Raw genomic sequence first — 24,329 nt, forward strand, 5'->3', positions numbered from 1 at the left:
TACACTGCTGGACAAAGGCCTCCCCCAAGAATTTCTGCAACCACCGGTCCTGCGCCGCCCGCATCCAGGCAACTCCTCAATACTTTGTTTCTCCTTTTTCTACTTACTTACACTTTTTTACTATAATGTAAATGTAGCTCTCTATTCGTCACCTAATAGGTACGTTAAAACCACTGAACTGATTCAGATGAAAATAGAAATTTGAGACCCAGGGGAGAATATACAATCTTTTAAGTCCTGGTTTTGAAAATATGACTCGCCTTTTCTGTGACACACAGAATCCATAATTATAATACCCAATGATAATGGTAAACCAATAGAATTATTAGGACTAAAATATGTAATATTATTACTTCCTGAATAAAAATCATACCCAATCTAAAACTAAACTTCTGGCACGCTAAGTGCAGACACTGGCTTGACCTAGTTTAAATTGTTTTTGTGTTTCTCTCCATAGCGTTAAGAAGGCTCTTGTGCCAAAACACAACTTCTTATTATAAGATGTGTATCTTACAACTATTATATTTAAATCTGAATCTGCCTAGTACCTACACAATATTAATACAAAAAATATGGTGTACAAAAGCACAAATTATTAAGCTGTCAGTTTTGACCGCATACAAATGTTACGCATGAAAACATCAAGGAAAACACCGTGGCATCTTGCGATTTTGCAACAAAAATGGGATTATTCACCAACTCGACACGAGAGACGGACACAGGTGTGTCCAGTAGGTGAAACTCAAAATTAGTATTACATAATATTATTTCGTCATCACACACTTAGGCTGAGTTGCACCACCTTATTTAAATCGTAACATTAATAATAACCGGTGCTTTTTGTGCGGAGTTTGATAGAATTTTGACGTTTGTCAAAGTTAGTGCAACTCAGTTTTGAATTGATTTTAGTCACTTTTATGTTAAGTAACTAACCAACTACGCGTTAAATTCTTGGCATGTCCAGATGACGAAATAATAAGTGATATTAATTATGAGCTTTACCAACTGGACACAAGTATGTCCAGTCTCTTGTGCGAGTTGGAGAATAGTCCCAAAAATGTATAATCAAATGAGCTGTTGGCTGCACTTTGTCACGAAATATTTATCACAAATGCAACATTATATTCGCATCGGTGTGACAGCCAGCCGCGTTTTATTTGTATTTCATATGGGGGAATACGATACGCGGCTCGTGCGAATGGTATTGGATCGGTCGTGGAATCGACCCGAGAACCTTTTGTGGACGCTTAGCGTTCACTATAAAGCTACTGTGTAACTACTACAATGGATATCGCTATTGTCACAAGTTTCAATAGTTACATTTTTGGAACAGTTCCATATTTGCCCTTGGACGGCTTTCGTCGAAAACGAAAGTTACGTAATATGCGTGTATGTTGTACGCTTTTTAATAACTATAATGTGGTTATTATAAACCTACATTGCGTAACCTTTTTAAAATGATTGATGAATTGTTTTGTAAAGAATTTATAGATCCTTTAATGGTTTTATTCAATGAGGTGGAGTTTAATTTAGTAAAGTAGCTATTTTGCAACAAGCATTTTAGTCACATATTCTTTGTGTACTTACTACATTTTATAGCTTGTATGTATCTAAATATGGGAGACGAATTAGAATAATGTAGCTACTTCTTGTCTTACAAATTATTTGATAACTAAAATAATAAATAGTATGAAAAATATATTTCTTCCTTAAAATCTTTCCCTGGTTTGTCTTTCCCACTAAACACTAGTTTAATCACATAATTCAATGTAATTATCCCCTAAATCCTAGTTTAATAAATGATCGAACATTCTTCACGTAATTCACCAACTTGTGTCATCATTTACGGTGAAACTGCTCTGTTCCTTATCACAATTGAATAAGGTCTAAAATCTGACAGAGAAAGCACAGCAAAACACAGGTCATGCCCCTGAGGCACATTACTACTAATTAGACCGAGTAACAAACTTGTGACAAATCCTAAGCAAAGACTTCAGAAACTACTAGACAAGCTGTTCAAAATAAAAATTATATCAGGAAAGATTTTTAGGCTGGGTTGCACCATCTTACTTTAACTTTGACAAGCGTCAAAAATCTGTCACTCTCCATGCAAAAAACACCGGTTATCGTTATAGTTACAGTCAAAGTTAGGTGGTACAACTGAGCCTTAATCTTCCATCCTAAAATTATTCGTTTGTTTCAGCCAAATGACGCTCACTGTTAAGTAAAGTCCTCCCAAGTCCTCACAATGACCGATCCTGTGCTGCCCACATCTAGGGTACTTCCCGCGACCTTCACTAGATCGTCGATCCACCTAGTGGAAGGCCTACCCACACAACACAACGTCTTCTGGCCCTTGGTCGCCACTCGAGAACTTTTCTGCTCCAACGGCTATCAGCTCTACGAGCTATGTGCCCCGCCTAAATCATATGAAAAAATAAATAATAGTTTGTCGACTGTAGTGATTGATATCCTCGTTCAGCTGTCTGTGAGACCTATATCCTGCATAAATTTCTGAATCTAACATTTTGGAAGTCTAATCAAACTGAGGTTCAAACAACATTCAAGCAAGAACTGTTTTGTAGCTATATAATAATACGTATTAACAATTTACTTATGAACGAGTAAAAGAGAAAAATAACTTGACATTTTAGTAGTTAACTTTTGTAGCGCCGCTTCATTTTAGCAGCAATTGATTGTCAAGAAGCAATGATAGAGTTAAAAAATACTACAATGTTATTAGTTGTTTATAAGCCTACTTTTAAAACCTAGTATGCAATAATAGTCATCTGTGGCAATATCAACTCTAAGTTGAAACGTTATGTGGCAATATCAAAATTTATCCTAGTAAATGAAACGTAGCACGTTTTATGTCATGCAAATAAACACTACTAGTCACTGCAAAACTTTTATTAAAATGGCACTTAGCTCGTGGTTTTAAAATGGGTACTATAATGCTGACAAAAGCTGATAGACCTAGAATGCCTCTAAAATCATTGTTATAATTTTATCACGGCGCGCATCGGGCTTTTCACCAACTCGACACAATCTGGCCACACGTGTGTCCAGTTGGTGAAACTCAAAATTGGAATCACTTATTATTTTGTCATCTGGACACGCAAAGAATTTAACACTTAATTGGTGAAAAAAGCGATTAAATTCATGTAAAAATCGATGATCAATAATATATGATACTAATTAGAATTTCACCTACTGGACACACGTGTGTCCAATTTTTGTGTCGAATTCGTGAATAACCCCGCGCATTCTAGCTCGGCTGGTAGATTTAGCGGCTGTGACACCCCTTGGCGCCAGACTGACTGGCGACGCGCGAAGTGGGAGAGAAACTGGGGTACCGTTTATAGATATGGATTGTGGGGTAATAAACAAACAATAATATTGTCCCGATGAAATGACACAAGATGAGAATAGATTCAAGAGAAACGTGCGTAATAATATTATGTCTATTTGGAATCGGCTGTCACGCCTAATTGGTCCTAATATTGCTGTCTATGTCTAACGAATATAAACAAACACAGGCTTTAACCATTCTTACAGGCTTTAATCTTAATACTGTATTAGTTACAAAACAATTTCTAAACACAATTCAAACAAAAGCAGTACGTAGTGATGTGCGGAGATTAGTCCAAATATTTAATTGGTCCAAATTGTTAAAACCCTTTTAAAACCTTTTTGGTCTGTCAATACTGGTTGGGAAGAAAACTAAAAAATATAATTTGTTAAGTAGGTTGGTATATCACAGATTCGGTTAAAGTTTTTTTCCTAAAAGAAATAATATGCCAAGCTATGGCTGCCTGCCTATGGGCACGCTGTATGAAAATATGATCCTTCTTTCTGCAGTCTGAAAAATCTTCCACAGAATGTCTTCTTCCAAGAAAGACCGGCGTGACAATAATAAATGACTCATTAAAAGCCAAGTTTATTCGCAACAGAATGCATTGTGAAAAATACATTTGCTAAAATAATAAATCTCAACTTTGCCTACGGTTTTTATCTCGAAAACCAATCTTATGTTTATAGGGTAAGGTTTATTTCAGCCTGTGAAGAAAGAGGTCTTTAAAAGTGTTAGCAGGAAGTGAGCAGTGGTTGGTAGACGGGTAGACAATGTTTGTTGCTTGAAGGCATAGACAACTTGACAATATAGACACCGCATAAATAGCCTGACTTCTTTGTACACCGGGTCAATGAAATAATAAGGGTTCATTGTCAGGACTACGGAATTCTAAAAACCTAATGTACAGTCATGATATTTGTCACATTTTTGCTTATGAATTTCTTATTTTACAGCGGATATCCTTCTCCATCTCATCATAATCATCATCATTTCAGCCACAGGACGTCCACTGTTGAACTAGTAGGCCTCCCCCAATGATTTCTACATCATCGCCCGGTTGGTAGCGGCCTGCATCCAGCTTCTTCTTGCTACCTTTACGAGGTCAGTCCACCTTGTGCTCGTGCTCGGCTTAACACTTTAACATGTTTTTATTTTTGTGTCTCATTCATGAAATTTAAAGCTCATAGCAGACTTATAAACTCGGAAAGGGATCAACACCGTATCGCCTTTCGCGAGCTATCATCGCCTTTCGGGCACTGTCAATCGGGAGGCTAGGCGTTTACGTTAAGTGTGCGTTGCAGTACCGACTTTCATACAGAGAATACTGACAGCTTCGAGTTGATATGGCCACGATCCCTTTTCGGGTTAAAAAATGTGCGACGTCCTTTAATGTGAACCTGTGGGCTGAGTGTGAGTTTACGTCAAACGTCCTCACTAATGAGCGCGTTAAAAAATGTATGAAAATTTTAGTTCTTGAACGTTTCCGCTAGGGGCACTGTACAATCCGTCATACATTTAATGATACTTTTTGTCACGCTCACTAGTGAGCGCGTTTGATATAAACTCACACTAGGCCCTCTGATACCTGTCGCGAAAGCTTTGGTAATTTAGTAATTAGTAAGGAGTCTATTGGGTAATTTGTCTGTGTGCACAGGATATGGGTGTATCTTTGAGTTTCCAGTTACAGGCCTAGTGTTTGAGTAAACGCTTTTCTACGGAAAGAAACCTGCCTTTTACTTGAGTTTTATTGCGATGGCGGCGAAGGTAGAGTTAGGTAAAGTTAAGAAAGGTAGAAATTATTTATTTCGACACAAAACTTTTCTCATAAAAACAAAATACCTATAACATAAAAAATCGAGTAAATGTTAAAAATGCCTTGAATTTTATTACGATGGCGGCAAAGGTAGAGTTAGTTAGAAAGTATTCATTTCAACACAAAACATTTTCACTTAAAAACATTTTAATACTTAAATGTAAAAAACGTTAGTAGGGCAACAAGGTTCTGGAGTGGAGGTCTCGTACCGGCAAACGCAGCGTTGGACTTCCACCCACAAGGTGGACCGATGACCTCATAAAGTCCCAAGTAAATCCCAACTTCTTTTCGTCAATTTTAAATTGCTAATTAAATTAATTGCATTACGAGCATGAAATACTGAATGAAGCTAGTGTATACTCGTAGTAACTAATCTATCTAACTAATCACACTTAGCATGTTAATAGGTAGGTACCTACATGACAATATTCTAAAGCGTGAATTATGTAGATGGGTCCAATTGAGGCCAATACCTATTAGTAGAGTGGGTCAATTTATGTGATTAACAATCCGGACTGGCTATTGGGAAAAACATTGGATTGAAACTGAAATTATTATGTTAATGATCAAGGGAGTTTCACCCATAACACAAGCATTAAGTTGCTTACTTTGGGGCTAGCTGGCGCTGTGTGAAATTGTCCAAAGATTATTTATTTATTTATTTATTTATTTATTTATTTAATGATCAAGGGAGTGGTGTTCCTTAGCCTCTATCCTTATTTAACTTCTGTGGTCTAGTGGTAAGTGCTTCAGACCCAGAGGTCCAGGGTTCTATTCCCAGTGGGGGCAGAATTTTCTGTACAGTTTGGTTTTTGGTAGGACTTGTTCTAAGTCCGCCTGGCTGGCTAACACCACCTTAACATAACAGCATTGTTGTTGTGTTCCGGCAGTTACTGGTAAGATAGCTAGTTCCATATAATGATAATAATAATTTTTTTTTATCCTCAACGATACAGATAGCTTCCATCTGCGGCCTGATCATCATTCTATTCTAATTGAACACACAAACGCGGCCACTAATTATTTAATTATAAATCTGCAAACAGCTAAAAATTTTTATTACCAAAAACAAAAGAAAAAAGCATTTTTAACATTTTTCCATTCCACACTGGCACGAAGCCATATTAAAAATTAAAAAACATTTCCCCAACATGTCAAAGGAATTCAAAACGTGCAGTTTTCCTCAAAACATCCATTCCCTATCTCAAGTTAGCGTAATAAACCCGAATCTTCCCCCAAGTTCAACGTCCCGCCGGCGCCGCACAGTCGCGCCACTCAGTCTCTGTACCCGTGTCACAGTATAAATAGGTAAAGCCCGGTCTGTGAGCACGTAAAATTTTGTCCAATGACCCGAAGCTACCCATCCTTATCGCTCGCGCGTAATTATTTTGCTATCGCGACTGTACGACGGGCGCTCGCAGTGATTGTGCGAGCGCGACAGCAACATAATTACACGCGAGCGATAAGGATGGGTAGCTTGGGGTCATTGGACAAAATTCTACGTGCTCGCAGATCAAACTATACCAGAGTATTATCTACAACTAGCTTTTTGCCCGCGGCTTCACCCGCGTGACATTTAGTTTGTCACAGATCGTCATAAACTAAAGCATATAGTTATTCTGGGTTATAAACAATAATACTGTAAAGTTTAGTTAAAGTAAGATGGTGCAACCCAACCTTAAGTTTTCGATAAGTCGACAGCGATGCTATTGGTGTTATAATCCTGGATGTATAGGAATAATGACTACCCAATGTTATGTAAGTAGTAGTTACAATAACTTACTCGTATCCTAACAGTAAAGTTTATTATTCAATTACAATATTAACAACTGAAATCAAATACATACTCTACCTACTTGGTCTAAAAATAAGTTAACAACACTCTAGTTGATAGAACGGCTGCTTCCAGAAACGTACACTTCTATGTGATATAAATGTAGATGTATTACTAACTCTTTTATACTGTGACTGCAGCCCCTCTACTGTTTATTGTTCAAGGGGAGCATAACAACCGAACTGGGGTCAATCAATCAACGTCCTATACTAACTTACTTGTTCACTAGTCAAGATTTCACGAAAAATATTTCATTACATTTGCCTCTACAACCTAACTTTTATTTTTATGTCTAAAAAAGTTTGAAAATTAAAAATAAACATGAATGGATGATTTACACCTTTACTCTCTACATTATTAAAGTGTCCTAAATATACATTAAAATACATGAGAATTGGTTTAAAAATTTAATTAATACTGTTGTTCACTTTGCTAGAAATCTCGAAATAAAATCGACCATGCTTTCACCACCAGGGCGGCGCCACCGTCGCGCCAGTTGATTTTATTATACACCTTTAATAACTATATTGTCCCGATTTCTATTTCTAAGTTAAAAAGCACTTTTTCACCTACTTTAATTTGGTAGAGCAAATAACTATTCAGAGACGTATTTGAAAGTTAAAAAGATTTTCATCTACAGACCCGTATTGATAGAAAAAGCAATTTTATTTTATTTTTCAAATTAAATCACCATTTATAAGTGCTAAGAATTATGGAAGCCGGTATTCTAATTTGGTTCTCTTAGAAATCTTATAAGCTTTTCTTTAGTTTCGTATCCGGCAATCTAGATGGCGCTGTGCTTACTTAGCTCGCGGTTTGGTTTGATTTTTTTCATTTTTATAGGTTTGGTGACCAATCTCTAACTTCAAAATATTATACAACTTTAACTAAGAATAGTTTTAAGTCTAGGAATAGTTTTAAGTCTTCTGTAATGTAATGAACAATAATGGAAATACTAACATAATGTAAACGTATTTTCAATATTTTTGTAAGTGAGTTTCACCGTTATCGGTGATGCTCGCCATAATCACCTATGAAGTACAGTATTCAATACAGACTGTGCATTTATTCGTTACAATAAGGCTGAGTTGCACCACCCAAGTTTGACCGTAACTTTGACGATAACCGGTGCTTTTTGTATGGATTTTGACAGATTTTTGACGTTTGTCAAAGTTAAAGTAAGATGGTGCAACCCAGCCTTAGTATCACACTTAGACCTGATTCGACCGAACTTTTATCCGAGAATAACTCCTGGTATAACTGGCACATTGACAGTTTCAGTATGGGAAATAATTTATGTCAAAACTGTCGATTTTTATTCTGAGATTAATATTTACTCTTGTTTGGTAGAATCCACCCTCATTACAGCTACATAAAGTGATATGCTAATGTATTTCGCTAGACGTGTCGTTAATACTGTTGCTTGAAAAAGCAGTAGGTAGTGTTTTATTTAATTGCATGTAGCAATAATTCATTGTTTGTGCTGAAAATTAAAAAAAAAACCTAATTGAAGTAAGCTTTGTAAATATTATGTTTTTTATGCATATTTATTTAACCTTGCATATAAATTTTTTGACTCAACCTCTATACCACATTTAGTTGTAAAAACTAAAAACTGCTATAATAGTAACAAAATTAAAGTCTGATAATAAAATCGAACCTGAAAAATAATTTAAATTAAATAACAATTTCTGAACATCAAAGAACATAACGAGCTGTGAAAATACATAATCACGTAACAAACCAAACAGTTCATTAGCGAAACAAAAATAGATAAAAATCAGAATTCCACACGATATCTTTTGCGGTACAATCTTCGACCGTTAACCCTCCCACTGCTGGGTGCCATGATTGCCCCACTTCCTCCTCGGTTACCCCTTAACGGGGTAAACCATCGTTTGAATTCATTAACAAAGTGTTGGTTCAACATGATCGTTGGAATAATTGAGGGTTATAGAAAAATGTGAGTTGTGAGATTTTCGTGGCGTGGATTCACACTCTGGCTGATTTACAGTTTTATGTATTGTGTGTACGTGTATGTGACGCAGTAATTTCGTCGTCTTTGGTAATATCAACGAATGTTTATTGTTATTTTTGGTTACATTTGATTATGAAATACGCACATAATGTAATAAAATTATGCACCTTTTGACCTTTAAATGGGTAGGAATTCGAAAACTTGCGACACGAAAAATTTTATGTATGCAATCTGAATTATTTGTCATAGTTAAAAATCATCGTAAATCTAATCATGCCAATTCGTTAACATAGACTTACCTACATACAGTAAACTGAAAGGTTTCCTAGTTAACCAACTAACCATCCAATCTCCGCCCCGCAAAAGGACAACGCAAATCTCCAAGATAAAATTTATCTCAAAACAACGTTACACGGTGGGGGTAAAAAATCCCAGCACGGAGGAAATTACCTCTTTATCTCCAGCCGCACAATCAGGGTTAAGATAACGCTAATGTCTGTGGAAGTACACCGGCGTGTTCGTTACATTGAACTAAAGATCTTAGATAGGGTTAACGAAGTATCTAATTACGCGATTCCAAATCTTTAGTTGGGGATTAGTGACGTTTGGGAAAAAGGCGGGAATAAAAGTTAACAGTTTTGATAACGGTAAGGTTTGTCTTACAATTTTATGGTAATTAAACGGTGTAGGTACACTGAAATGTAATATTTATGAATTGAAAGAATCCACTGCAATACTGGGGAATATAGACTACCATAATGTTGCTAAATTGGATTAAATTACCCGATATTTTTTGAAGAATACTAATAATTTGTTTTGCACTTAGGAACTAATAGTCTCATTAAGAGCCATTTTACATTTTCGTGCGAATTTCTAAGATTTCGGAAGCATGAATTACTATCTTAAGCAACACCCAGAGATTATTTATTAACTGCGAAAGATAGGTCAATCCTTGTTGTTGACCAATAATGTAACGGATTTACTAAAACTCTTTTGCTTAATTCGCAGTGCCCCATCTCCCACAACCATTTTACGGAAAAATTGCGCCAGACTCATTTTCAAAGTCCTGTATCTATTATTTATGCTCGTATAATAAACTTAAAAATATATAGTAATCATCGGACATATATTCTTGTAGTCCAATAATCAAACGGATTCTTGAATTTCATTACCGTTATTGAGTAAAATCTAAAAATAATTTGGCAAATTTTTAAGATTTACGTCACATTTTGATCGTGATTTTTGGTTTTAATACACAGCAATAACACAATAAAAGTATCCCAAATTAAAGAATATTCATTGGAGAACTGATTTCTACAGTTATTGTTTAAATATTAGTTACTACTTTGTCAAAATATTGATGTGAATATCAGTATAAATTACAATGCGGAAGCCGACATCGATTAGTATGGCGCGAGCGCCCGTCAAGGCAGGACCTGTGTCATTTTTCCCGCCATGACGTTTACGTGCGTTCGTGTCATGAACCGGTGATTTATACGGCGACCAAATACATTTGATACTATGCCCAGAGGTCCGTTTTGAGTCGGCCGTTTGGTGGTTCGAAACGGACTAATATGCCGATAGGTCCCGGGTTCGATTCCCGGCCGAGCAGAAATTGAAATGATGAATTTTAATTTCATTAACTATGTATACATATTATGTATGAATTTAATTTAATACATAAATTATAAAAAAAGGTTGTAAGTAGTATATCCATTAAGCTAGCACCCTTAACACAAGCATATTAGTTGCTTATTTTGGGACTAGATGGCGCTGTGAAATTGTCCAAAGATTTGTTTATTTATTTATCCGCTTTCAGTTTTGTTTCGTGAAGAAGAAAAAGAACCGTTTTGTTTCGAGAGGGAAGTTTTGTTGTTAAATCTATACTAATAAAAGAGGAAAGATTTGATTATTTGTTTGTTTGAAGGCAATAGGCTCCGAAAAGAAATTCTTTCACTAAATGTTTCCTATGTAGGCTATAAAATATTTTCAAAAACTTTAGTCCAAAATCTTTGATAATTGGACGTTTAATAAATAAATTAGATAACATATTAATAATATTTTTTTGTTTCCAGTACGATTTCAGTACTAGTTTTTAGAAATTCTATGATTTAACAAAAGTGTTATTTTATGAATAATTTATTAACTTGTAAAATATATTCCCTATTGATAGATGACGTGCTTCGTATTTGGTTAAAAAGGTGTAGAATGTTATTTTGGAGATAACTTGCTTTCATAGAGATATAGAAAGATGCTAAGTAATGCGCTGAGTTCGAAACTCAGTGTCAAAGAAATCAAAATATGTGCTCATTATCCACTGCGGTATCAGTATTCAACGTTCGAATAATCTTTAGTAGTATGCAAGCAATGTAAACTGTTTACATTATAACGTCGCTGCTGTCATCATTGCTTTCACAAGCAATAATAATAAATGTTCTGTTTTTGGGCATATTGTTGCGACACCGGTTCCGCCCCCTTGTCACATTTCCCTTTAGTTTATGTGATCTGTGCTTGCTTCGAAGTTGATATCAATTAAATATTCCTTAGTGCTTTTGATTTCAATTATTTTTTTATTTTGACACGTGTTTGAAAAATCAAGGTCAGATTACAATAAAATAACAAATGAAAACGTAACATTGCATTGCAACTTGCAATGTTTCAATATTGATGAGGAGATTCCATTGGAAAGTCTGTATTCATTCCTAGGATTCCCCTAGCCTAACACCATCAAATTCAAGAGAATTCTAGAGAGTGCAGTTTCCCATCTCATGCTTAGGGGCCACGGTTTAAAATAGCGTGGTTGCATAGAGCCTGCAACGGGCAACCGCGTGCGCTGCTCATACCAATTTTCGATACAAAAGCAAGTGTTGGCGCCCTCACGAGTTTTAGCGGATTTCCATGTGGTAGCGGGAGTAGACTTAAGGGAAATCTATGCTTCTCCGACGGTTAGTTGTATGTGGCATGCTCCAGAGTATGCGCACACAATAGCCTGGTGGTTTTAGCACCCAAAGGAAAAACAAAAAACATTGTTTACAAAGAAATCTGCGGTAGGTGTAGTGTTTCAATTTTGTTGTAGAAAGATATCATAATTTTGTAAGTATTCAAATATTGAAACGTAATATTTTGTAGGTTTTATATTAAAAAATATAATAATTTAACAAAATTTATAATTTTTTAGAATAATTTAATTCTATTAGAACCATTTTCCACTTCTTCGCGGAAAAAGTCGCGGGTAAAAAGCTAGTATGAAATATGTAGTATTTCCCGCGGCTTTACCAGCGTGAAATTTAGTTTGCCACAGATCATCATAAATATTTTTTTATTCTGGTCAACGCTAGGGATGGATGAGCGTCGCTGTCGCTGGTGACAGGGTCTTCTGGTTAAGGGTTCATGACGTAGTTCTCAGGCAAAATGAAATCCACTCATAGAAATTAATAAACTCAGTGTATTTACGAGAATAATTACACACAGCACTAGAGTCGTATCGGAACTGAGTGAACCAACGGGGTGCGCCAAAGTTCACCTAAATTTTCAACTCCGAAAATTGGAAGTCCGAAAATGTTCTTCCTAAAATTTTTCATCCTAACAATCACAATTCCTAACTACTCTGTCTCTAATGTTCATAATTCCGAATCATTCAACTTCATAATGTCATTAGCAATAAACATCTATTATACTTTTATTTGTTCTCCTAGATTTTCTCAACATAACCATATTTTACACTATTATTCAAAGTCATATCTTTTTTGTTTAGATTTCTTTCTTTGACGATATATTAAAGTTCCAGAAACGAATCGGTCCTATTCATAATTATTGGTTTAGGTTAGGTTAGAACTGTGACCACAACGCACGAGCCGAGCGAGCGAAGCCAGAGTCCCGCTCCAGTCATTCAGTCAAGTTCCAGAAACGAATCGGTCCTATTCATAATTATTGGTTTAGGTTAGGTTAGAACTGAGACCACAACGCACGAGCCGAGCGAGCGAAGCCAGAGTCCCGCTCCAGTCATTCAGTCAAGTTCCAGAATCGAATCGGTCCTATTCATAATTATTGGTTTAGGTTAGGTTAGAACTGTGACCACAACGCACGAGCCGAGCGAGCGAAGCCAGAGTCCCGCTCCAGTCATTCAGTCAAGTTCCAGAATCGAATCGGTCCTATTCATAATTATTGGTTTAGGTTAGGTTAGAACTGTGACCACAACGCACGAGCCGAGCGAGCGAATCCAGAGTCCCGCTCCAGTCATTCAGTCAAGTTCCAGAAACGAATCGGTCCTATTCATAATTATTGGTTTAGGTTAGGTTAGAACTGTGACCACAACGCACGAGCCGAGCGAGCGAAGCCAGAGTCCCGCTCCAGTCATTCAGTCAAGTTCCAGAAACGAATCGGTCCTATTCATAATTATTGGTTTAGGTTAGGTTAGAACTGTGACCACAACGCACGAGTCGAGCGAGCGAAGCCAGAGTCCCGCTCCAGTCATTCAGTCAAGTTCCAGAAACGAATCGGTCCTATTCATTATTATTGGTTTAGGTTAGGTTAGAACTGTGGCCTTACGTTTCATTCGCAAAGAACGCACTTCTGTACGTAGTATTTATTAATATTCTATGGTATGAGTGAAAATATTATGGTAATGTTTAGGGATAAAAATGTTATGATAAAAAACAGTAGGAGTTTAAATATATTTACATAAATGATATTATTAATTACAATTTTCGGAAACATGAGTGTTATGAACATCGCCGGTAGCACTACAAATAGTATGAATGAAAACTTTAGGATGAAAAATTTTAGGAAGAGTGATCATTCGGATTTAAAATCGTTAGGAAGAACAATTTCGGGTAAATAACTTTAGGTAAGCCAATATGGACCCGAACCAACGGTCTTGCGATAGGAACGTCCGACCCGAATGATAATTGAGCACAGACTGCCTAGTACTGCTGTACTGTACTGTAAAGTTTCATCAAAATTTGTTCAGTAGTTTTTGCGTGAAAGAGTAACAAACTTCAAAACATCCACACAAACTTTCGTATTTATAATATTAGTAAGACTAGTAAGAAGAAAGATAGTAAGATGAATTATTTTAGTTATTTGTTAAATAATAATAATATTTATTTATTTCTTTCTTAGCTCTGTCTGATAATGGATCTGAAGGAGTTGCAATGGCCACCTCCATTGCAAATCCATAACAAAACAATAGAACCCTATGGAGTTTGGGCTTGTGTAATTCGCCTTGACGAATACTTCGTCTAGGTACCTAAATGATATCCAGGGTCCGATGATGGAGCTGTAAGGGGGCAGATTTTTTTTCACTATGTGACTGTCTTTATTTTGTACTTAATATAATATATTTTACATAATTATTATACCTACTCGTGTTTCATTATTAATCGAAATAAGTATAAAAATCTTTAAAAGACTAAATAAACTCTATTAAAATTTTAAATTAATTTATCAAGTTTTAATACCGTATTCTACCTTAAAATTAATAACTTATATCAATTCTTAATACGGTCACGGCTCAAGATTTTTTTGTCCATTTCGGCGTTCTTTTTACTCTTTTGACGTTGCGTTGACAGTTTTTACCTAAATTCGCGCGGAATATTTTTGTGAAATGGCTATTGTGTTATGAATGGTGAGTGGATTACAATAGTCCAACGGTCACGGAGTTCGACGACCTCTAAAGGTAGCGGGAAGGCGCTGGATGCAGGCCGCCACCAACCGTGGAAATCATTGGGGGAGGCCTATGTTCAGCAGTGGACGTCCTATGGCTGAAATGATGATGATGATAATGACGGGGTTCGAACTACCGACCTTGGGCAAGTCCGAAACTGAGTTTGACATCGTTCGTAGTTGATATTGTCGCCTGAAAATTTACAAAGAGAGCTCATTTTATTAACTTACGCCCGTATTCACAAACATTACTATGAAGTCTCACAGAGCGCGTGGACGCACAGGGTGACGCATGAACCAATCAGAGCTCTATTTAACGCTGTGCGTTCGATTTGCTGCTACACTTAAGCAAGCATCGTTTGTGAATACGGGCATTACATATGCTGTAAAATGATTACATTGTGAGCTCTAATGAGTATTTAGAACAGAGCTTATTAATTAGGAGTTGCGATAACTGCACAAAGACAAAACTCATTGCAGCGACTAGCTCGCATGTTGCGGGGTAATTAAGTAGCTACCACATATTTGTCTCTGGCGAAGGTAATGTAAGTCAGCCAGCGCATTCTCATTTATTCAACGCACGACGGCCTAGGGCGGTTTTGACAAGTTTCTACCCGGTCCGGTTAAAAAACGGTATGTTAACTCACGCCCTTACAGATCTGAAATGAAAACTAGCATTCAGCATTGTGATTTACTTATCCAGCCAGATACGAGATAGTTAGTTAGTATGTATGAAGATTGGATCCTTACAACTAAAAAAATTGTTTGGGACATTTTAAAAAGGCAAAATGTTAAAATTTTACAACTCTGCCAATACATTACATACAATGCCATATAAAAAATATTGCGTGTCGTTGATACTAAATAGTTAGTACTAGTTGATGATAGTTTAGTAGGTCTTTCTTTTTATAAAACAATATACCGGTACTAATATTCGCTTTAAAATTCATGTACATGATATTACGATTTGATTAATTTGTAATCTAGGTACAACATCATTGTAATTTATAATGTCTTAGTTGTTTTATGCAAAATCGAGTTTGCTTTTCAAGAGCTAACTGTTCTAGTTTTGCTGTGTCCTAGCTAAGGTAATTGCACTCCACTAATTTATTTACTAATTACCCTTAAATTAAACCTTTCAACGACATGAAATGGTGCACTTCAAATTATATGGTTCAGTAATTCATTTTTAAACTGGCAACCGTTTTGGCTGTGAAAAGTTAATGCCACAAAATTGTTGAGTTAATGTTTGTTTTTGTCACGTTTTCAGTAAAACGGTTAAAGATTAACCGTGGAAATATTGCGAGTTTTATGAAGTTGTCATAATATTTTATTTCATTTCCTAGAGTAAAATTAAAATCAGCAAATTATTTAGCGTTTTATTTTATGTGGGCATTTTTTGTAAGAACGTAAATAATACGTAGGATAATAAATGAATGACAAAAAATATTTAGATATCATTATTAACAAAACATTAAAATTAAAAATCCAATCGGAAGGTTGTAGAGCAGAGCTTATATAAAGGTTTTCTTGTGTGATTAAACTGTAGCTTATTTTTATCTAAATACCTTTTTTAAATCGTCATAATAAGCCACATCTGCATATTATGCCTATGCGCATGCTTGGCTTAGCTATGGAGTGATACTATGGGGGAATAGCACAGATGCCAAGGACCTTTTCATTCTACAAAAAAAATGTGTTAGAATAATAGTAAACATAACTGAAGCTGAAAGCTGTAGAAAGCACTTCACATCACTAAAAATATTAACACTAACATCAATTTATATCCTAGGTCTATGTAAATTTGTCAGAGAGAATAAAATTATTTACTCCCAAGCAAAAGAACAATATTCAGCACCCCGTAACTTAAGATACAAAGATAGAATTAGCATTACCCGACACTAAGCTTCACCTGGTAAGATCAGGAGTCTACCACATGTCCATAGTAGTCTATAATAAACTGCCTACCTATTTAAAAAATATTGAAAAAGACTCATTATTCTTGGCCAAGCTAAAAGAGTTCCTTATATCAAAATGTCTTTATAGTATTCAGGAGTTCTATAATTTGAGTAGGATGCGATGATGAAAATTATGTAGGTATATGAATAGGTATGGAGAAACATTATTGTATTTTAATTGTAATGTAAAATTATGTAAACTAATTAATTTTATAATTTATCAATATTCATTTTTACTAACTATTGTAGAATATTTAGTAATGTACCTACGATACAAGATTTGCAACACCCTTACAGGGTCATAAGTTGAGACTGAGTTTAAGATCACCACCCATGTACACTTATGAAGCAATAAATAAATGATTATGATTATGATTATTATGATTATTTTTCAAATAAGCAAACTCTACATTACCCTCTTTATTACAGAATCTGCTGTCCTTCACAATATTAGTAAATATTGTTTATCAATAGTTCTCTAACTAATATAGTTTTGTATGTTTGTTACAGAAGGCTCCCAATGCGGCGGCGCCAGTGATCACGGCATCGACGATGCACCAATGCTCGCTCTTCATACTTACCCTCCTATGTGTCTCAGTCAAAGGTAAATAATAAAGCATGTTATATTGTCACCCTGTATTACTGTGTTTTTGGCAAATAAACGTTTTGAATTTGAATTTGGCGATTATCACACTGCACAGCGCTCCGCCGCGGTCCACGTGATTACATATAAAAATCCCGCGCGCAAACGCGTTGTCAGTGTGTTGTGCCGCGCGTGTTTTCTATAAAAATTGAGGTACTTGCATACAATGATTAAATCTGTCGTCCCGCGTACCGCGGCGGATCATGGTGCAGTGTGATAATCGCCTTAATGCACTTTAATAAATTAGAAGAATCAGGCAACAGTCAACTCTGAGTGGCACAAAAAACGCATGATTATCAATTTGCCACCAAATCGATTTACTTATCACATTTTTATAAGCTTCAGGCATTGACAGTAAATTCATCATAAACGTGTTTAAAAGTAATCAACATTGGGAGACGAAAGAGACATAAAATATCAACTGAGACGAATTTACTCATCTTTTTCTGTAACATGGTCAACTATGTGGCAAATAGACAATAAACCACTAATCTTGGGTCAATTTTGCTTAGACTAATAGACTATATTTTTCCCCTGATTTTTATAGATATTTTTTTTACATTATTTTTTTTAACCCTTTTTGTCCAGTGGTTTAACCAATTCCTTTTTTACAGATATATCAGGTAGCTGGGAAGAATGGTGGACGTACGATGGCATATCAGGTAATTTTTTTAATCAAACTAAAACAAACGCTACGAGTACATTCCAAGTTACCAAACACTATTATTCTTGAAAAATAAGGGCATAATGCCCGTACCCAGGCAATGATACGCGGTATAATGATAGCAGGGTAATGATGACCGATAGAATCTTAATGACAGTGCGGTCAACCATGTCATTATATTGGGCAGTCGATACCCCCGAATTTGGCAGGGTTACTCGACCGTGAAGTATCTTTACGTGGAGTGATTTTCGGTAATGGTACTTTCAGTGGAACTCTTTAGACGTGTCACGGTAAATTTGATTTGATTTTTCGTTTAACGGTTACTGTGTAAAAATAAATATTAAACTGTAGTTTTGGGAAAGAACACGGCAACTTTTTACCCAAGTACTAACTGTAACTCATGTATTAACTGATTATTGGAAATCGCAATGTAACGTAAATGAAAAGTATTCTAGTAGTAAGCATCTGTAGACTGATGATGATAATGATGACGAAGCATTACGGGAAATTGTGCCCACATTTAATGGAATTTTTTAAATGTTTTAACACCCTCCTTTATAAAAAACTCAGGCCTTATTACATTTACTTTCACCTGAATAAGAGCTTTGTAATAACACTATAACACGTACAGACAATAGCACTGTGTGTGAAGTGTGACATTTTATTTTTGTAGATTTCCCAATAAAATATTGCTATCCACATCGTGTCCCAAAATTCATCGATAAGCCGGCGCCAAAGAGTGGACAAGGTCATAAGATAGATTTTTTTATTTTTCCTAAAGTAGACCTTGTCCACCCTATGGCGCCGGCTTATCGTTGAATTTTGGGACACGATGTATATTTAGTCAAATAGTGTCCTATTCACTCAAATCATGGCTACCCTATCCCAACTGTCCGATAGGGCACCCTAGCGGCACATTACCAGCTGAATGGAACTGTGCGGACATCCATTGAAAGTGTTATCACTACACACCCTGAATGGGCTGCTCTGATACATCATTACACGAGATTAGGGTGGTAATTAGCATTTTAGATAACATTTTGAATGCTGTGATCATTGCTGTCATATAAAAGGGTTTGAACATGTGGTTTGTAAGGCCTAATTTTGGATACACGAATAATTTTATGTATCTTTAGGGACTGATTTCCTTATTTTGTAAAAAATAACTCACTTTTTTATTCTACACATTTAAGAGCAAAATCTCGGTTCAAAAATGTTGAACAACACAATTCAGTACAGTTATGGATAATTTCAAAATGATAGTCCAATTTCTGAGTGTAATTTGCTGAATAAACAAACTGTAACTGTATGAAAACAAAATGTAACTGTGAATTGAATAAAACGATTTTCCGCGTACTCGTTATTTTAGTTAAATCTCGCTATAATCTGATATTCAACTGAAAAATTTGAGCTGTAATGGCGTATCCACACATGCCGGGCGGCACGGCCGGCGGTCAACCTGGCGGCATGTGTGGACACGCCATAAGAGAATTTCTGTTAAGTTGAAAGTCACGTGTAAAGGTTTTTATATTTTTCTAAAATAAAAATATTAGCTCAAGTGTTTCCATTTATAACAGCAGCGACGAGTAAAAACTCATAAAACTCATTTATTTTTGCAAATAGGCTTTTTAAAAAGCACTTTTTCACGTCCCAATACTGCTTACCAATTACCCTAACACTGCTTCGGGACAATAAATGGGCCAGTGCTGAGAAGAAGCAGCGCAAGAAACTCAGTCACTATTGTCTTGTCAGCCATCAGTATAAATGCAAGTTAAAAGCCATAGTCTGTACAAATAAATAAAATATTGACTTAAGACTGATAGACTGTACTAAACAGAGTTTCTCAACCTTTATTAACCAATCTCTACACGTAGGCTGATAATTTTCACCTCTACAGTACTAAAATAGATTATAATATTATTTCACATTGTTTTGCCAAATCCGTGTCTGTATTGTGTGATTAGTAAATTAATTATACTATTATGTAGCCTACATTTGTGTTAATTCTATTTGTATCCATTCCAATATTAAACTGGTAGGTATATTCTGGGGCGGCCATTATTATCATGCTAAAATTAGATTGAAATAATAATTCTGAATTCAAATAAGGACACTGGACTGCTCGTACACTATGTGTAAGCACAATTTTTAATAGTCTATGCAAATAAAGGAATTTTTTGACTGTGACTTTACATTTAAACAGTCACTTTTTCAGAAATAGTCAAGTTTTCAGAGAGGGCTCTATGTTCCATATAAAAAGTTGCTATCGATTCATTTAGAACAACCGCTTCTTATACTTACTGTCATGTATAATCAAAAGCGTGAAAGAGTAACAAACACCCACCATTCATCGTCACATACATTTGTATTATTAGGATAGGATTTAATAAGAAGGTAAATAACAATATATTTCCAGGTCCCGGCTTCTGGGGTCTGATCAACCCTCAATGGAGTATGTGCAACAAGGGCCGCCGGCAGAGTCCGGTCAACATCGAACCGGACAAGTTGTTGTTCGACCCCTGGCTGAGGGACATACAGTTTGACAAGCATAAGGTACGTTTGTGTAGGCAGAATAGTAAATTATAAATAAATTAAATAGCAGATTCGCATGGAACCTAAGATAGATCCCAGGAATGTAATATGGAGCCCAGGAATGTAAGATGGATCGCAAGAACGTAAGATGGATCCCAAGAACTATTTAAAGGGCTTTCCTGAATCATAATTTCTGTATTGCTCGACTGTCATTTTAAGAGTTCTCAGTAGAGTAGGTACTACAAACTTTCCGTCGGCTGATAATTTAATCGGGCTGTTAATCAGTATGAACCTGTGAAGGTTAACATTACACCGATTGAGTTAATGCCTTATGACGATTCCTGAAACAAAGAAGCCGACCAAACTATAGTCGGTAAAAAGTCTGAAAATCTGCCGGGACTTTTTTCACCACTTCTCCTCAACACCTATAAATGTGTTGTATATATTAGGGCAAGCTATGCTTGAGTGTATACTTAAGTGTCCTGAAAAAAGTCTAAATAAATGAAGAATTTTAATTTTAATATTATGTACACCTACCCTCCAAACTATTTCTAAACTTAGCATCGAACCACGCCTCTGTATCTTTATTCTTTGTGCTGGTAAGTTCATGGTAATGTATGCAGCATATCAGCGGCTATCGCCCGTTTTTGCGAGCCGTATAGCGGTTTATGTTTACGCTAAGTTGTTAGTCGCTGTAACTAAATTCACTGTAAATTAGGTTATTTCCTTTGTATGTGGCAGCGTTATCAAGTGTAGGACCTCTGTTCTAAAATATTATTTGTACTATTTCTATAACAAATATGAAAGTTTAAAGAAAATCTTAGTATAAAGACTATGTCTCCTATGTCCCCTTGATGGGACAGAGGGCGTTTACAACATCATCGCGTTTGATCTCGCTCCAAGACTTGCCGATTTTCTTCGACTCGTCTGCTACAGTGCGCCGCCAAGTTTGCTTGGAGAAACCACGCTTGCGTTTTCCTTGGAGGTAATCCAGAGTGTACTTAAGGATTTGTGATCGGGGTCCCTTTGGAGACTGTACCACTGATCCAGTTCCACTTGCGACGCTTGATCTTCTGGATAAAAGCCCTAGTTACAACATAAACAATACAGCTATCAATCGTAACAAACCGAAACAAAATTAAATGGAAAACTTTAATCAAAAGGATCTCTACAAAATATTCAACGCTATCACTTACATAATAAACAGTTTTAGAACTTCCCAAGGGCAGCCACTCCTACACACTTTATCTTTTTTGTGACGCAACTACAAAGCATCACTGGAAGCGACTACTAATTTGAAAGTATGCAAATAAGCTGTGAATAGAATTGTCAAGAGTCTTTAAAATTACAACAAATAGCATACTTTAGACCATCATGTTTACTCCCCTAGCATAACTTCACGCTGCAACTCCTACTTACGTAGCCATGACTTACAACTTAACACTGCTATTAACAACCTAACCAATGAAGTTTCGTATCGAGGAGTCTGGTTTGTTTCATAATAGTAAGCTTAACACTATATTTTCTAGTGTAAATACCCACTTGGTAGTTGGTACATTTTATTTGGGACTCCGGCTTTACTAGACCCCTTGGCCAAACTCCTACAGTATCAACAAAATTTTGTACCATTTTTATTCAAAATGTGCCACTTCCAGCACTTCACACCTCCTTACCGCTCGCGTGTCTGCGGCCAATATGTCATCTATGCTCAAAGCTTACTGAGTTTCTAAGCTTTAATCAAGGCGTGTCCATTGATTGATAGGATCAGCCCCCCGTCGTTATGCCTGATTCATTCGCGTTACAAGTCTGGAAACCATTATGATGAGTTTTGAGGCGGTGGGGCGTGTTTTATAGGCCACAGAACAACAAGCTATAGATTATTGTTGTAGAATCGCACCTATTAGGCCCAGAACAGACGGCGAAACGCAACTGCAACGAAACTGCAACTGCTAGTTACTTTTGAGTTGCATCTAAGTTTCTGCCATAGCGTCCGTTGAGAGACCACACATGACGCGACCAGTTTGAAACTTTCAGTTTCAGTTTCATTCATCAGAATCATCATAAAGTTGCAGTTTCGTTGCAGTTGCGTTTCACCGTCTGTTCTGGGCCTTACAATGATATAAGATGCAATAAAGTGAGAACGAAGATATGAAATGACAGTATAGTACTTTGATCTACTGAAATGACACATTTTACCATGTCGATTGTAACATTTTTAACAACTAAATTCAACAGAATGAACTGCAGTCAAACTTTTTAAGCTGCCTTAAGTAGGTATCAACCTAACATTTAATTAATTTCAAATTGGCAATGTGAGCGCTTTGGATCTATCTGTAAGCTCACTTGCATTTTAATGAAATAAATAAATATCAATATATCAATATGTCAATCGGGCTTAACGTGCCCTCATGTATCTTACCTTTATCTTCAGACAAAGGATGCTTTAAAAAACTTGATTCTCAGTTTTTTTTTTGGCTCATTTCATTAACTTCGGCTCAGTAAGTTTTTCTCATTTGTATCGCATTACTTTATAACAGCAATATTTGTTCTGGTTCTTTCTAATACTCGTATAACAAAAAAATCATCAAGGCTAAGTATCCGTAACCCACCATCCTGTATTAGCATATCTATTCCATTTCGAAGCCATTAAAGAGACAGCGCTAATGACATACAGGGTGGCATAAATAACAACTAAGTAGGTGTTAAAATGGACGACAAACAGTAAAGATAAAAGATTTGTTTTAATAAATTGTTGTGTTTTGTAACAAGGTTGTAATGTTATATTTGTAACTATCTCTATGAAATAGCTATCTGTGAGTAATTTAATCTGTACTCCAGTGGTTAGGGTTTGATTTCCAGATAGGATATAATTGTAAAATCATTTAACTCGTGTACCTACTACCTATTATTTTGTTGCCATTCGAATATGGAATCGTAAGAGCTGTTTAGATTCGTATGCGTGCAATGTAGGATTGAAATGCTTTGAAAAAACTTCTTCGAATTTAGATTATTTTCAGAGCTTAGTAACGACAGAAAGTAATCTCGCAGGTTTTAGAAGAACGATCTGAATGATCTCATTTTTAGACTATTTACTAACATGTATTCACATTCTCACCAAATTTGCTCGCGAGCCGAGAGCGTCTACGAATCAAACGCTCGTGAATCAATGGCTCGCGAACCACACGCTCGCGAATTAATGGCTCGCGAACCACACGCTCGCGAATCAATTGCTCGCGAACCACACGCTTGCGAACAAAACGCTACGCGAACGTTCCCAATCTACAGAAATCTAAAATTGCTCTTTCTCACAGGTCAGCGGGGTCCTGCAGAACACAGGCCAGTCCTTAGTCTTCCGAGTGGAGAAAGACTCGAAGCACCAGGTCAACATCAGCGGGGGACCGCTCTCCTACAGATACCAGTTTGAAGAGATCTACTTCCACTATGGCATGGGCGACAACCGAGGGTCTGAACACCAGATCGACCACCACACTTTTCCTGGAGAGGTGAGTATGTAGTTGATAAGAAACAATAACCCGGTCGAGTTAACTGCGCACCTGGCAGCCGTGACGTCACATCGACGCTCTGGTACGGACGGGGCGAACGCGGGGAGGTGTGCTAAGGGAGAGTCCCATTCCAACGAGGTACGCAGTTAACTCGATCGGGTTGTAGAAACTGCCCAAGGTTTTACTAAAGATAAAGTACCTGACACAAAATCTTTAGGTCAGTTAAATGTAAGTGATTCAGTGTTGCGTCAGTAATTGAATTCACGCACGTACTCAGTTCACGGAGCTTCAGTGGTACGTCCGTGATTGCCGGACCGTGACTGATTTCACGGATCCTATGTGTGAATCAGCTATTAAGTTTCATAGCCCGCAATTTTTTTGCAAG

At 36.4% G+C, this 24,329-nt stretch overlaps 1 protein-coding gene across 2 annotated transcripts in view; it reads left to right on the forward strand.

Moving 5' to 3' along the window:
• LOC135081108 (carbonic anhydrase-related protein 10-like) overlaps nt 1-24,329 on the forward strand; it is a 135,117-nt gene that overhangs the window by 97,669 nt on the left and 13,119 nt on the right. For both annotated transcript variants that reach the window (XM_063975848.1, XM_063975847.1), the window contains exons 2-5: nt 17,113-17,206; nt 17,860-17,907; nt 20,326-20,462; nt 23,753-23,944. In XM_063975848.1, coding sequence (XP_063831918.1) covers nt 17,155-17,206; nt 17,860-17,907; nt 20,326-20,462; nt 23,753-23,944 — 429 coding nt within the window. In that variant the 5' untranslated portion in view covers nt 17,113-17,154. The remainder of the gene's footprint in view (nt 1-17,112; nt 17,207-17,859; nt 17,908-20,325; nt 20,463-23,752; nt 23,945-24,329) is intronic.

The sequence above is a fragment of the Ostrinia nubilalis genome, chromosome 19, assembly GCF_963855985.1.
Source record: "Ostrinia nubilalis chromosome 19, ilOstNubi1.1, whole genome shotgun sequence".
Lineage (NCBI taxonomy): Eukaryota > Metazoa > Arthropoda > Insecta > Lepidoptera > Crambidae > Ostrinia > Ostrinia nubilalis.